General features: G+C 49.4%; 1 protein-coding gene across 4 annotated transcripts in view; it reads right to left on the reverse strand.

Moving 5' to 3' along the window:
• The window catches only part of THNSL1 (threonine synthase like 1), a 41,449-nt gene that overhangs the window by 24,331 nt on the left and 3,642 nt on the right, over positions 1–13,476 (reverse strand). For 2 of the 4 annotated variants that reach the window (XM_008267979.5, XM_002717301.6), the window contains exon 3: positions 9,589–11,951. The exons of the other annotated variants lie outside the window; for them this stretch is intronic. In XM_008267979.5, coding sequence (XP_008266201.1) covers positions 9,677–11,908 — 2,232 coding nt within the window. In that variant the 5' untranslated portion in view covers positions 11,909–11,951 and the 3' untranslated portion in view covers positions 9,589–9,676. Of the gene's footprint in view, positions 1–9,588; positions 11,952–13,476 lie in introns of those variants that run through there. 4 annotated transcript variants of the gene reach the window in all.

A 13,476-nucleotide genomic window follows, 5' to 3' on the forward strand; every position in this document is an offset into this window, starting at 1 on the left:
AGAGAGAGATAGTGACAGAGCTGGTGCTATGGCATAGCGGGTAAAGTCACTGCCACAGTGCCAGAATCCCACATGGGCACCGGTTCTAGTCCCAGCTGCTCCACTTCCAATCCAGCTCTCTGCTGTGGCCTGGGAAAGCAGAAGATGGCCCAAGGGCTTGGGCCCCTGCACCTGCGTGGGAAACCCAGAAGAAGCTCCTGGCTTTGGATAGGCCCAGCTCCAGCCGTTGTGGCCATTTGGGGAGTGAACCAGCAGATGGAGGACCTTTCTCTCTCTCTCTCTGCCTCTGTCTCTCTGTAATTCTACCTTTCAAATAAATAAATAAATCATTTAAAAAAAAAAAAAAAAAAACAAGGTGGGGTAGTGAGCATGTTAGGAATTCTCTGGAAAGGCCAGTTCCAGGAACAGTGTCTGGGCCACGTCACTAGAGTGCTGTTTGGGGACCACTAACGTGTCAGTCAAGTCACCAACAGAGGAAGAGCACGTGGCGAGACCAGCAGCAGCACGGTCTGGAGGCCAGAGGCACCCCTGTGACTGTCCTGCTCTCGCAAACTGGGGAGCGTCCAGACCTCTGTCTCTGCTGGGGGAACTCCAGGGTCGGGCTGACTGGAGAGCTGGTTCAAGAATGAGGGGTATCGCTTATTTCTGAAAGAAGGTGCAGGCTCGGGGTGAGCTGACGAGTATGGACCTAAGAGAAAGAAAATTTGTTGAAAATCTAAGAAGAAATTAGAATGTTGGGAACCGCCCCCATGCCGTGTAGCTGGGTGACTGACAAGTGATGCCAGACTCGGAGACACGAGGCACAGCAGAGGTGGAACACCGTACAGGGAGATGTTTCATCCCCAAAACTCTGCATGTTGGGTGGCAGCCACACACAGCCGCTGCTTTCCACTCTGTGTTCCTGGAAGAGTTCTGTCCAGAAAATCTGAAGAGGCTGAAGACATAGCCCAACAGACAGAACTGAGGGTTCCCACTGCAATTTCCCGTCAGACAGTCAGTCGTACAGGGAGGTTGAACCCTTGACCAGTCTCACCCAGGAAACACTGCAGTTCCTTAACCCTTGAAAGTTAGCCATGAGTAGAAACAAAGATCATCAAACACTTGAGGAATGTCTCAATAGGAAAGAAAGAGACAAAAACAATTAAAAGTCAACTTCAGAAGAAACAAAAACAAAGTTTAGTAAAACTTAACGGTCATTAAACCCCTTCGGGAGATGAAAGAAGACTTTTGCTACCATAAGACAAGATCAGAAAGCTATCAGAAATGTTTCTAACACTAAAAAGAGATATAACAGATTCTAAAAACTTGATAGTGGTAATCTAATTTTAAATAGAAGAGATATAAGAAAAATAAACCCAGAAAATAGAATCTCTCCAAAAAGAATAGATATATTCAAAGAAAAAACATATGAAATGGGAAAGAAAAATTCCAGAGCATTAGAGAACGGTTCCAGGGATTTAATACTGTGTTACACACCACTGCCACGCTGGGTGGCTTAGAGCCATTTGCTCATTTGCTGTCGGGCTAACTGGGCGGGACTCAGCAGAGCTTCTGCTGTTCTCTTCCACTACACTCACCTGGGCGCTGAGGGCTCAGTGCTCCAAGATGCCCCCCGCCCCGCCCCGCCCTGCCCCGCCCAGGCCTTTCACTGTCTGCCCAGGCATCTCTATGGAAGAACAAACAAGAAGCTGAAGTGTCTCCTCATGGCATGAGTTGGGTACTCCATCTTATTTCTGCCACCTTCTACTGGTCAACGACCAGCCCAGATTCCAGAGAAGGGAAGCTGGTTCTGATTGACTGGCACGGGGAGCAGCCCGTGTGTGCGGAGTGGGACGTGCTGTTGGCCACTTTCTCTAGATCAGTCTCCTGCGTTATATGAGGTCACTTGAGGATGTCAAAAAATCCCAAAAATGGGAGTTTGAGGAAGAATGAACTGAAAAATGAGGGAAGGGTAGGAAATTAGGATGGTTTGTTGTAATTATCAGCATGAATTCACAGACTGGGAAGTCCCACCAAATTGCTCTTCCAACAGCAAAATGATGCATGCCAATAAATATTGCCATGAAGGGCGAGAACCCCAACCAAAGAAAAAAACCCCAAGAGCTGTTAAGGAAGAGGAAGATATAGACTACATTTTTAAAATTAAGGAAGAGGGCCGGCGCTGCGGCTCACTAGGCTAATCCTCCGCCTTGCGGCGCCAGCATACCAGGTTCTAGTCCCGGTCGGGGCGCCGGATTCTGTCCCGGTTGCTCCTATTCCAGGCCAGCCCTCTGCTGTGGCCAGGGAGTGCAGTGGAGGATGGCCCAAGTGCTTGGGCCCTGCACCCCATGGGAGACCAGGAGAAGCACCTGGCTCCTGGCTCCTGCCATCGGATCAGCGCGGTGCGCCGGCCGCGGCGGCCATTGGAGGGTGAACCAACGGCAAAGGAAGACCTTTCTCTCTGTCTCTCTCTCTCACTGTCCACTCTGCCTGTCAAAAAAAAAAAAAAAGAATCAGAGAAGAATTTACTCATCAAAAACGTTACAAAAGCACCTAAGAAGATGGTAGAACAATTCCCAAAATTTTCTAAGGAAAATTTGACCAAAGAACAGACATCTCGGGTAAAAGGAAAGCATACTCAAGTTCTTTCCTCCGGGAACGCCGAGTGAAATGGGAACTGAACATCTCACACAAGGCCTGGCTGTTTGTCTCTTTGCCTTTCAAATAATAACTTTTCAAAAGAAAGTAAGTACTAGACAGAAAGTTCCCCCCACCCCAAGAACTAGTGATAACGAGTGCTACAAACAAAACATTTGGGAGACAAAGCATTCCTCTACTTTTAAAGGAAACGATTATGCTATAACATGGACTGCGAATCTGGGTGTGTGGCCAAGCGTGGCCCACGTGGAGGCCACCTGGGCAGCTGGTGACAAGGAAGCGCTTAGCAGAAGTCCCCAGCAATAAGGAAGCCACTGGTGTTGGAAAGCCCCTTGCTGGCCAGGGCAGTCTGCGTCAGACACACACGTCCCAGATTAGAATCTGTGTTGCTGCTTCGTGCAGCCCCTGCCTGTCCTGTTCACTCACGGTGTGCTCGACCAGTCCAGCTCTGGGTCACTTCCTGTGATGCCTGCAACAACCCAGATATATATATATATATATATATTTAAATTATATATTATATATATTTAAATTATATATTATATATATTTAAGATTATATATATTATTTATTTATATATATTTAAGATTTAGTTATTTTTAGTTATTTATTTGAGACACAGAGTTACAGACAGAGGGAGAGACAGAGAGAAATGTCTACCATCTGCTGATTCACTTCCCAAATGGCCCCTTCGGCCAGAGCTGGGCTGATCTGAAGCCAAGAGCCAGGAGTTTCAACCAGGTCTCCCACGTGAATGGAGGGGCCCAAGGACTTGGGCCATCTTCCACTGCTTTCCCAGGCCACAGCAGAGAGCTGGATTGGAAGAGGAGCAGCTGGGACACGAACTGATGCCTACATGGGATGCTGGTGCCACAGGCAAAGGCTTAGCCTACTACGCCATATCAGCAGTCCCACCCCAAATACTTTTTACATGATTCTAAAAAAATACCTGTTGGTGAGCATATAGTTACCAATTTTAATTCCATGATGAATGAAAGCAAGTCTAATTTAATCTGAAATGAAATTCGTCACTGAAAATTAACATGTTGATACTTATGCCTTAATTTTAAAAGGCCAAGAAAGCATTTTGCTGTGCACTCTTCTAAATCTTCTAATTTTCAAAATGATTCCTAGAGACTTTTTCTTAGTTCAGCATTTCTCATGAGTTCTGGAGTATCTCCCTCAAAGTTCGCATTTTGAATAAAATAAAGAAATAAAGCATTTGCCTTTTAAAAACTGACAGAGATCCAATTTGCTTTGTTGTTACATTGCTTCATTTTAGGATTCATTCACCAAACATGGGACTTTCTTCCTCAAAAGCAATGCACGGAGCCGGCTTGCCTCGATTCCTTTTCACCAACAGAATAATGACTTATAGCGCAAAGAAACTAAAGCGGGGACAGTAAAGCAAGGTGTTCGCCGGGTACTGCCGCCTTTCTTCCTGGCTTGGGGCTTTTATCTCTGATGTGCGAGGCCTTGTTGACTGGTGATGGGCTCAAGACATTCATGATTGGCATTCGTGATTGACAGCTGGGAACGCCTACCTTTGGGCTCTCTGCGCAAGTGGCTACAAACCACACCTCTCTAGTTGGCCGAGCTCTCACCTTGACAGATACTTTAACCACAAGTTGAATCACAAAGTGGGCAGAGACCAGGGTCCCAGGGTTCACCCCTGGGGGAGGGGCTCCTGGCCCCTTCTCCAGTTGCTCTCCTCTACTTATCTGCCTGAGAGCTTAGTTAGAAACTCTCCTTATTTGTAAATGAATTAACCTACCATTTGCAATTCTTTTATAGCCCATTAAAACTGCAATAAAATCTATGATGATAACCTTCACAGTAGTGCCACACAGCACACAGAGACCCAGTCACGTGACAACCCAAACTGACCTGCGGAGAGTTCGGGAATCAAGAGAAACAGCTCACCTGACTAAGGCAATCTCCAACTAGAAGCAACCCTGAGTGCTGGCCACTTTTGGTTCTGCCAAAAAGGTCACCAGGTGACCTCAGGTTTGCCAACACGCCCCTTTCCATGTCTCTGGCAACCAACTGGCTTTGCTTGCTGCCATTTGAAGGGCTTGTTTGGGAATAGGCTGTTCATTTCTTTTTTAAAGATTTATTTATTTGGGGGTGGCGCTGTGGCGCAGTGGGTTAAAGCCCTGGCCTGAAGCGCCGGCATCCCATATGGGCACTGGTTCTAGTCCTGGCTGCTCCTCTTCCGATCCAGCTCTCTGCTGTGGCCTGGGATAGCAGTAGAAGATGGTCCAAGTGCTTGGGCCCCTGCACCCACGTGGGAGACCCGGAAGAAGCTCCTGGCTTTGGATCAGCTCTGGCCGTTGCTGCCATCTGGGGAGTGAACCAGTGGTTGGAAGACCTCTCTCTCTCTCTACCTCTCTCTGTAACTCTTTCAAAGTCAGAGATATACAGAGAGAGGAGAGGCAGAGAGGGAGAGGGGTCCTCCATCCTATGGTTCACTCTCCAATTGTCTGGAGCTGCGCCGATCCCAAGCCAGGAGTCAGGAGCCTCCTCCCAGTCTCCCACGTGGGTGCAGGGGCCCAAGGACTTGGGCCATCTTCTACTGCTTTCCCAGGCCATAGCAGAGAGCTGGATGGGAAGAGGAACAGCCAGGTCTTGAACTGGTGCCCATATGGGATGCCAGTGCTTCAGGCCAGGGTGTTAACCCGCTGCGCTGCAGCGCTAGATGCCTGTTCATTTTTAAGGTACAAGTTTCAGACACAAAACTGACTACTGGGGTAGTTGGAGTGCACAGACGGGGCCCACGCAAGGAACTGTTTCCTGTGGAGATTTTCTTCCTCGTGTCCCTGAATGGGGACAAAAACAGCATTCTGTTTCCGCGAGCTGGAAAGAGAGCGGTGGCTTGGTTTGGTTAAGGTGGTCTGAATTATTAAATCTTATAAATGAACTAATGGATTGAGAAGCAGTATTTGCTCTCCATGATTGCTTTGCAAGTCAACTGCTAGGGGCTGGTGCTGTGGCACAGTGGGTTAATAGCCCTGGCCTGAAGCACCAGCATCCTATATGGGCGCCGGTTCAAGTCCTGGCTGCTCCACTTCCTGTCCAGCTCTCTGCTATGGCCTGGGAAAGCAGAAGATGGCCCAACTCCTTGGGCCCCTGCACCCACAGGGGAGACCAGGAAGAAGCTCCTCTCTCTTTCAAATAAAAATAAATAAATCTTTTAAAAAAAGTAAACTGCTATTATTATACTCTGAAATCTCATACAAAGCAATTTGCTTTTTTTTTTTTCATATTTATTTGACAGGTAGAGTTATAGACAGTGAGAGAGAGAGACAGAGAGAAAGGTCTTCCTTCCGTTGGTCCAACCTCCAAATGACTGCTACGACCAGAGCTACGCCGATCCAAAGCCAGGAGCCAGGAGCTTCCTCCTGGTCTCCCATGTGGGTGCAGGGCCCAAGCACCTGGGCCATCCTCCACTGCCCTCCCAGGCCACAGCAGAGAGCTGGACTGGAAGAGGAGCAACCGGGACTAGAGCCTGGTGCCCATATGGGATGCCGGCGCCGTAGGCAGAAGATTAACCAAGTGAGCCACGGAGCTGGCCAATTTGCTGTCTTCTAAACTCTATTTTGATGTAAACATATCTCCCACTTTCCAAAAAATATAGCTGGAAAATCTTCCTAAAAAATTTTACAAATTCATATTATGATTATGTAAAATAATTTTAAAGTAGAAAGTATAACCATAGCCTGAGAATTGATATCTTTTTTACTTCATAAACCTAACATTTTTAAGATATGAAAACTAATTATGCACTATTAGAGTCACAAATGTTGAAAAGTCCATATTCACTGACCTTCAGCAGGAATTTTACAAAATTGTGTATCGGCTAGAAACAAGACAAAAATTAGACAATTTAAGTGTCAAATGGCCAAAATATGGATGGCAGTATTCACACACAAGATTATTATTTAGTGATTTTTAAAAATAAAACTGTGGCGGGGCCAGTGCTATGACACAGAGGGTAAAGCCGCCGCCTACAGTGCCAGCATCCCATATGGGCACCAGTTCGAGTCCCGGCTGCTCCACTTCTGATCCAAGTCTCTGCTACGGCCTGGGAAAGCAGCGGAGGATGGCCCAAGTCCTTGGGCCCCTGCACCCACATGGGAGACCTGGAAGAAGTTCCTGGCTTCTGGCTTTGGATAAGCACAGTTCCGGCTGCTGTTGCCAGTTGGGGAGCGAACTAGTGGATGGAAGACCTCTCTGTCTCTATTTCTCCTTCTCTGTGTAACTCTTTCAAAATAAATAAATAAATCTTTTAAAATAAAATGAACTGTGGCTTAATTGCCCTAGAGGAGTGAATTTTTAAGCTTCTGAGTAAAATAAATAGATCTTGGGGCCGGCGCTGCAGCTCAACAGGCTAATCCTCCGCCTTGCGGCGCTGGCACACCGGGTTCTAGTCCCGGTCAGGGTGCCGGATTCTGTCCCGGTTGCCCCTCTTCCAGGCCAGCTCTCTGCTGTGGCCAGGGAGTGCAGTGGAGGATGGCCCAGGTGCTTGGGCCCTGCACCCCATGGGAGACCAGGAGAAGCACCTGGCTCCTGCCTTCGGATCAGCACGGTGCGCCGTCCGCAGTGGCCATTGGAGGGTGAACCAATGGCAAAGGAAGACCTTTCTCTCTCTCTCACTGTCCACTCTGCCTGTCAAAAATAAATAAATAAATAAATCTTGGAATAACACAGTATGACTCCATTTGTATAAAATTTAGAGTCAAAATGAAACAATGCGAAGCTATTGAAAGGGGACTGATTGACAGAAAATTTAGGGTAGCAGTTACTCATGGAGGAAAGACGTGAACACCATCAGAGCATGTGTGCCGTGCTACTGTAACAGAGTGAGCGAGGACTTAGGTAATTACTGCTCGCCCTTCAACTGCATTGCTTGCACACTGGAGCGAGGGGCGGCTGCAGTAACGATTCTTTATGGAAGGAGTACTTGGGGGGAAAACGTGGGCCCTGGGGGAGATCAGGCTCTTCTGTTTTCTAACAGAAAGGGCATCTAAGCGCCCTGAGGCCACGTTCCCTGGGAGGGGAGATGCCCACGAGGCCGAGCAGGCTGAAGGGCACTTCTGAGGAGACCGGCCTTAGACAGGAGGGGCACAGCACCTGCTGCACAAGGGCTGGGCTCAAACGCTTGATGGGGCAGGAGGGATGGCAGACGGTGACTTGCGTCTCTCGGAGGGAGGCCATCAGCGGAACGCCACGGCCTGCAGACGTACAATACCATCTGGGACGGTGAAGTGGCAAGCTGACACCTGCAGGCGGACCCTCGGACATCTCCCCTTCCAGCTTCCTCTCCCTTTTTACCCACAAAGTCTTCCCATCCTCCAAGACGCGCCTCAGGTCCCGCATCCTCGGGATGCGGGGGGGGGGGGTCGGGGGGGCTTCCCTGACAGTCATGTTCCACATGCCATGCGGGAGCCACTCATCTTGTACATGGTTTACCGTCCACTTACAGAAAAGCCCTGTATTCTCACGCACACGGCACACTCAGCATCTACTGAAACCCGTAAAACGACGAAAAGACGGACAGGAACAGGTGCACAACTTCGAACTTCCCACTGCTTTCTTCTAACTGCTCCTGCTCCTGCTTTAGGTTTTAGAACCTGCCTTTTAGAAGCCATGTCGGAGAGTTGATGTTTACACATTTAAAAGAGTTTTTAAACTCTTTTAAACAAACTGCTCCTACTTAATATACGATTAAATTTTCTATCATTCAAGTTTTTTTTTAAAAAAACTTATTAAAGATTTATTTATGTATTTGAAAGGCACAGTTAGAGAGAAGGTGAAACACACAAAGACTGTCCATCCGCTGGTTCATTCCTCAAATTGCCACAATGGCTACAGCCGAGCCAGGCTGAAGCCAGGAGCTAAAGTTTCATCCAGGTCTCCCACGTGGGCACAGGGGCCCAAACACCTGGGCCACCCTCGGCTGCTTTCCCAGGCCACTGGCAGGGAGCTGAAAGGGAAGCAGACCAGCCGGGACTGTAGTTCCCCAGAACAACAGAGTACTCGTTATCAGCAAAGACAGAGCACACAGAACACTGTCCGGTGGTCGAGAAGAGTCCATCGCACAGATGGGTCCTCTCAGGGATCACCTTGAATTCAGACGTAAGTCATCCAGTGAATGCACACACATAAACCATGGTTGAAGTGGGCTGTGACTAGAAAAAGAACATACATGAAATATGTGCACCGCTTGCATGTGGTTTCAGCTGCCAAAAAGACACATGTGCACGGAAATAAGACAAGCTGTACAGAAGTGGACTCCAACATGGGAAACCTGCTGTTGGAAGAAGTATAGGCGCAGTTCTATTAAAACCAGTGAAATACTCAATTTTGGAAAATTGAAATGGGTAAGCACTTTTACTTCTGTAACCACTGCAAAATAACGGCGCTGTCACATTCTGGGTTTAGATGGTCTTGATTTCCAAACTTCATTACTGTAATCATATGGACCCGAGGGAGAGTGACGGACAGAGCACTTGTGGGATAAGATGTTAGACTAAAATGGGATTGAGAAGGGTTAGAAGCACTGGCATAGGCTTAACCAAGGAGTTTACTCCTTCCTTAATCCAAGCTAGCCAGGGTGTGGGTGGCGTATTAGCGTTCTAGTCACTGGAGAACTAATTAGTTCCTACAGATGTAGTCCATATCAACCACACTTCCCTATTTTCATTGCCAAACTGAATATCAGACATTCTGGTCCACTTAAAAGAGGTGACGAGGACGTGGAAACTGACACAAACACTGCGAGCAGAGAGCAGCGCAGACGGCAGGAGGCGCGTGCCCTGTGCTACCTTTCATCACGCGTAGCTTGCGGATCAAAGGACGCACGGAGCAGGTGTAGTGTCCAGTCCTGAGGTTACCAAAGGGAACAGGTAAGACACGGACCCTGATACAAAAGGCAAGAGGCTACAGCACTTCAAAACAACTTTTGAGATTTATTATTGCACGCTTATCCCTGGGGCGGGGGAGGGTGGCACCAATTTCTGTTCTATTCAGAAAACTTTCACACGAATTGCTTCTGGATTCTCTTCTCCACGTGGCTCTTGAGGACATCCACGTCGGCGGCACAGACCTGGTAGTCCATCTGCTGCTGCTGCTTCGTCCTGGCTAGCAGGGCCTCATGCGGTGGGGGTAACGCGTTGTACGAACCCAGCAAGTGCAGCTGGCTTGACGACGTCTGGCTGAGCTCTCGGATCTTCAAAGCCTGCATGACAGCAGGTGCGAACTTGGAGTAGTGGGCTGTGGACGAGATGATCACCGGGCAAGTTTTGTCCTGCAGCCTGTCGGCGACCACCTTTGCGACGGCGGTGTGCGGGTCCAGGATGTAGCCGGAAGCGTCATAGGTGGAGCTGATGGCTGCCAGGCACTCCCCCTCGGAGCACCAGTCGGCCACCAGGTCCTGCTGGAGCTTCTCCACCAGCACCCTTTCTATCCGGAAGTGATGCTGGTCCTCCAGCTGACGGAACAGCTTGGCCATCAGCGGCCCGTCCTTGTTAGCCATCAAGTGCAGGTGGCGCTCCAGGTTCGAGGACTTGAGGATGTCTATCGATGGAGAGAAGGTCGGCGCCAGCTTCCTCTCCCGCAGGTCGTAGTGTCCGGTTCTGATGAAATCGGTCAGAACGTGGTTCTGGTTGGAGGCGCAGATGAACTTCCGGATAGGGAGCCCCATCATTTTGGCATAGACCGCTGCCAGCATGTTACCAAAATTGCCCGTGGGGATGCACACATCGACCGGGCTTCCGAAAGTAATAAACCCTTGGCTTACGAGATCCAGGTACGCGGAGGCGTGGTAAACGACCTGGGGGAGCAGTCGGCCCCAGTTTATGGAATTCGCTGAGCTCAAGGTGGTCCCGTATTCCACGGTGAGAAAGCCAGTGAAGTCGGAATCGTTAAACATGCTTTTGATGGCCGTCTGGCAAAAATCAAAATCCGCCTGGACGCCCGCCGCCCACCCGTTTTCCCGCTGGCTGCCAACGATTTGTGCTTTTTGAAAATCACTGACCCCATTCTCGGGGAAAAAGGTGACCACGCCTATTCTCTGTTGGTCATTCTTACTAAGCCGACTAAAGCCATTTAAGACTGCGCTCCCCGTGTCTCCGGACGTGGCCACCAGTATCATGTAGTTGCAGCTGGGCGGGATACAGTGGGCAAAAAGCTGCGGCATGAGCTGCAGAGACAGGTCCTTGAAGGAGCCGGTCGGCCCGTGGAACAGCTCCAGGATGAACTGGTTGCCCGACAGGTGCCTGACGGGGGCGATTTTCGAGCAGGCAAAGTTTTCCCCGTAGGCGGCCTCGATCATCTCCCCCAGCCTGGCGGCGGGGATGTCTGCGGGATGGATACACCTCTCCAGGAGGATCTGGGCTCTCTCCACGTAGCTCGCGCCTACCAAGCTCTTCCACTCCCCGCAGCTCACTGTTGGGAGCCCCTTCTCGGGCACGAAGAGTCCGCCGTCAGACGCCAGGCCCTCAACCACGGCCTCACTGAAGAATTTCGCCGGCACCTTGCGCTCCCCGTCTCTGGGGCCCACGTGCCTCGTTGAAACGAAGGTTTCCGAGTCCACGTCTTGGTACCGTTGGACTGCGCGCAGCACTTTGTCGGCTACCTCCTCTGGGGACGCCCCGCTTTCACAAAACACGCGGGTGTCGAACCACTTCTTGTAGTACTGCCGTCTCAGCTGAAGCAAGTCTTTCATAGGTGCTCCGCAACTCTGACCCACAATCCTGTCTACCTTCATTCGCTTCAGACGGCCAATTATATCCAGGAGAGGCACGTCCAGGTACACAACTATCCCGTTCTCCTTCAGATGCCACATGCTGGCGTCATGCATGGGAGTGGAGCCCGTCAGCGAAATCACACTTCCACACGCGGACAGGCTCAACACAGCCTTCCCTTCCTCTTCTAGAAACCGCTCACTACCCACGTCCCGCAGCTTCTCGGACACACTCATGTTCCAGGTTTTCTCCAGGACGTCGTCATCCACGTCTATGACACAGCACCCGAGCTTCTGCCCGAGGATTCTGCCCACGGTTGTCTTCCCGGCACCCGGAGGCCCCATCAGGACAATATTTTTGTTTCCAATGAGAGTGTGTGTGGAATGCCATGACTTCCCAAATTCTGCAAGTCCCAGGGCTCTTGGAAGACACAGGCGTGCGTGTTTCCCCATTCTGACTTGCACAGCAGACAAGCACGCCCGTGCTATGTGCTTCAGACAGCGGCACCGGGTGAAGGGAAGCATCCTCCCCGCTTCCGCACACGCCAACCCAGAACTGGCGTTAGCCCTTTGCAAGACATAGAAACAAACAGAAAAAGACATCTGGTTACTCACTTCCACACTGCTAAAATCACATCAGGAATGAATACAGCCAGGGTCACGATACATGAACTTCTGGAATCTTCCAAATGTACAGACACATTTGAAACACTATCTCAGGGCCGGCGCGGTGGCACAGTGGGTTAAAGCCCCAGTCTGCAGTGCCAGCATCCTATATGGGCGCCGGTTCAAGTCCTGTCTGCTCTACTTCCGATCAGCTCTCTGCTGTGACCTGGGAAAGTAGTGGAGGATGTCCCAGGTCCTGGGCCCCTGCACCTGCGTGGGAGGCCTGGAGGAAGCTCCTGGCTCCTGGCTTCAGATCAGCTCTGGCCGTTGTGGCCTGCTGGGGAGGGAATCAGCGGATGGAAGATCACCCTCTCTCTCTCTCTGCCTCTCTGTAACTCTGTTTTTCACATAAATAATCTTTTAAAAAAATAAGAAAGACTGTCTCAGCTCAAATTATCAGATGTTGCATGTTATCCTTTGAAATAGTGTCTCCTCAAATCTCAAGAGACTGTAAAATTAAGACTTTAAAAAAAAAAGGAACTACAAACAATAGAAACCTTATTCAGAAAATGCTGTATCATGGATGCTTTTTAAAAAACATACTAAATCCAATTATTATTCCTTTTCCTTTGATAAGATGTTGTAATGAAAACTGCTTATTGGTTTGTGACATATGAAGAATATTTGGGACTGGAGTACCATTTGCTTGCAGGTCACAAAAGCGGAACAATATTCCTGATACATAACTTGTCTTTAGTTACGTGACATGCTGACAGAACATCACATTTCGCATAAACTTCTTGCAGAGCGCACAACAGGTAACTAGAATGGAGGAATCTTTGTTTATAAAATGCTGAAATAACACTCTGAACCACAGGACAGGGGAATGGCATTTGCGTTCTTACGTGTCTTTCACACGCACACTTGCAAAGGGCAGGCTCACACATTATTCACGCCAAAGGTCTTGAAAAGACTCGGAGCGAAAGGTGTCATTTTCTGCCAATATCAATAACCAGCCCTGAGGTCAACGGCTCCCCATCTTTGGCCTTACCTATGCAGCCTGCTGCTTGGGACTCTGGTACTAAAACACCACGAGTGAGGGGCTTCACTCAGCTCCCAGACCCTGGTCAGACAGTCAGGAAACTCAAGAACATTTCCAATGCAGAGGGGAAAACTTATTCCAGTACCCAAAGCAGTTCTGCAACTCCTCAGGCTGATTACCGTCCTGTCTTTATTTATTTATCTTTTAAAGATTTGCTTGTTTATTTGAGAGGCAGAGTTACAGGGAAAGAGGGAAAGGGGGAGGGAGGGAGGGGGATGGAGGGGGAGAGAGAGAGAGAGAATCTTCCATCCACTGGCTCATTCTCCAAATGGCCAGAGCTGTGCCAGTCCAGGGCCAGGAGCTTTCTCTGGGTCTCCTATGTGGGTGCAGGGGTCAAGCACTTGGGCCATCTTCTACTGCTTTCCCAGGCCATAGCAGAGAGCTG

The sequence above is a fragment of the Oryctolagus cuniculus genome, chromosome 13 (genome assembly GCF_051225735.1).
Source record: "Oryctolagus cuniculus isolate XC-2025 breed Fujian yellow rabbit chromosome 13, ASM5122573v1, whole genome shotgun sequence".
NCBI lineage: Eukaryota > Metazoa > Chordata > Mammalia > Lagomorpha > Leporidae > Oryctolagus > Oryctolagus cuniculus.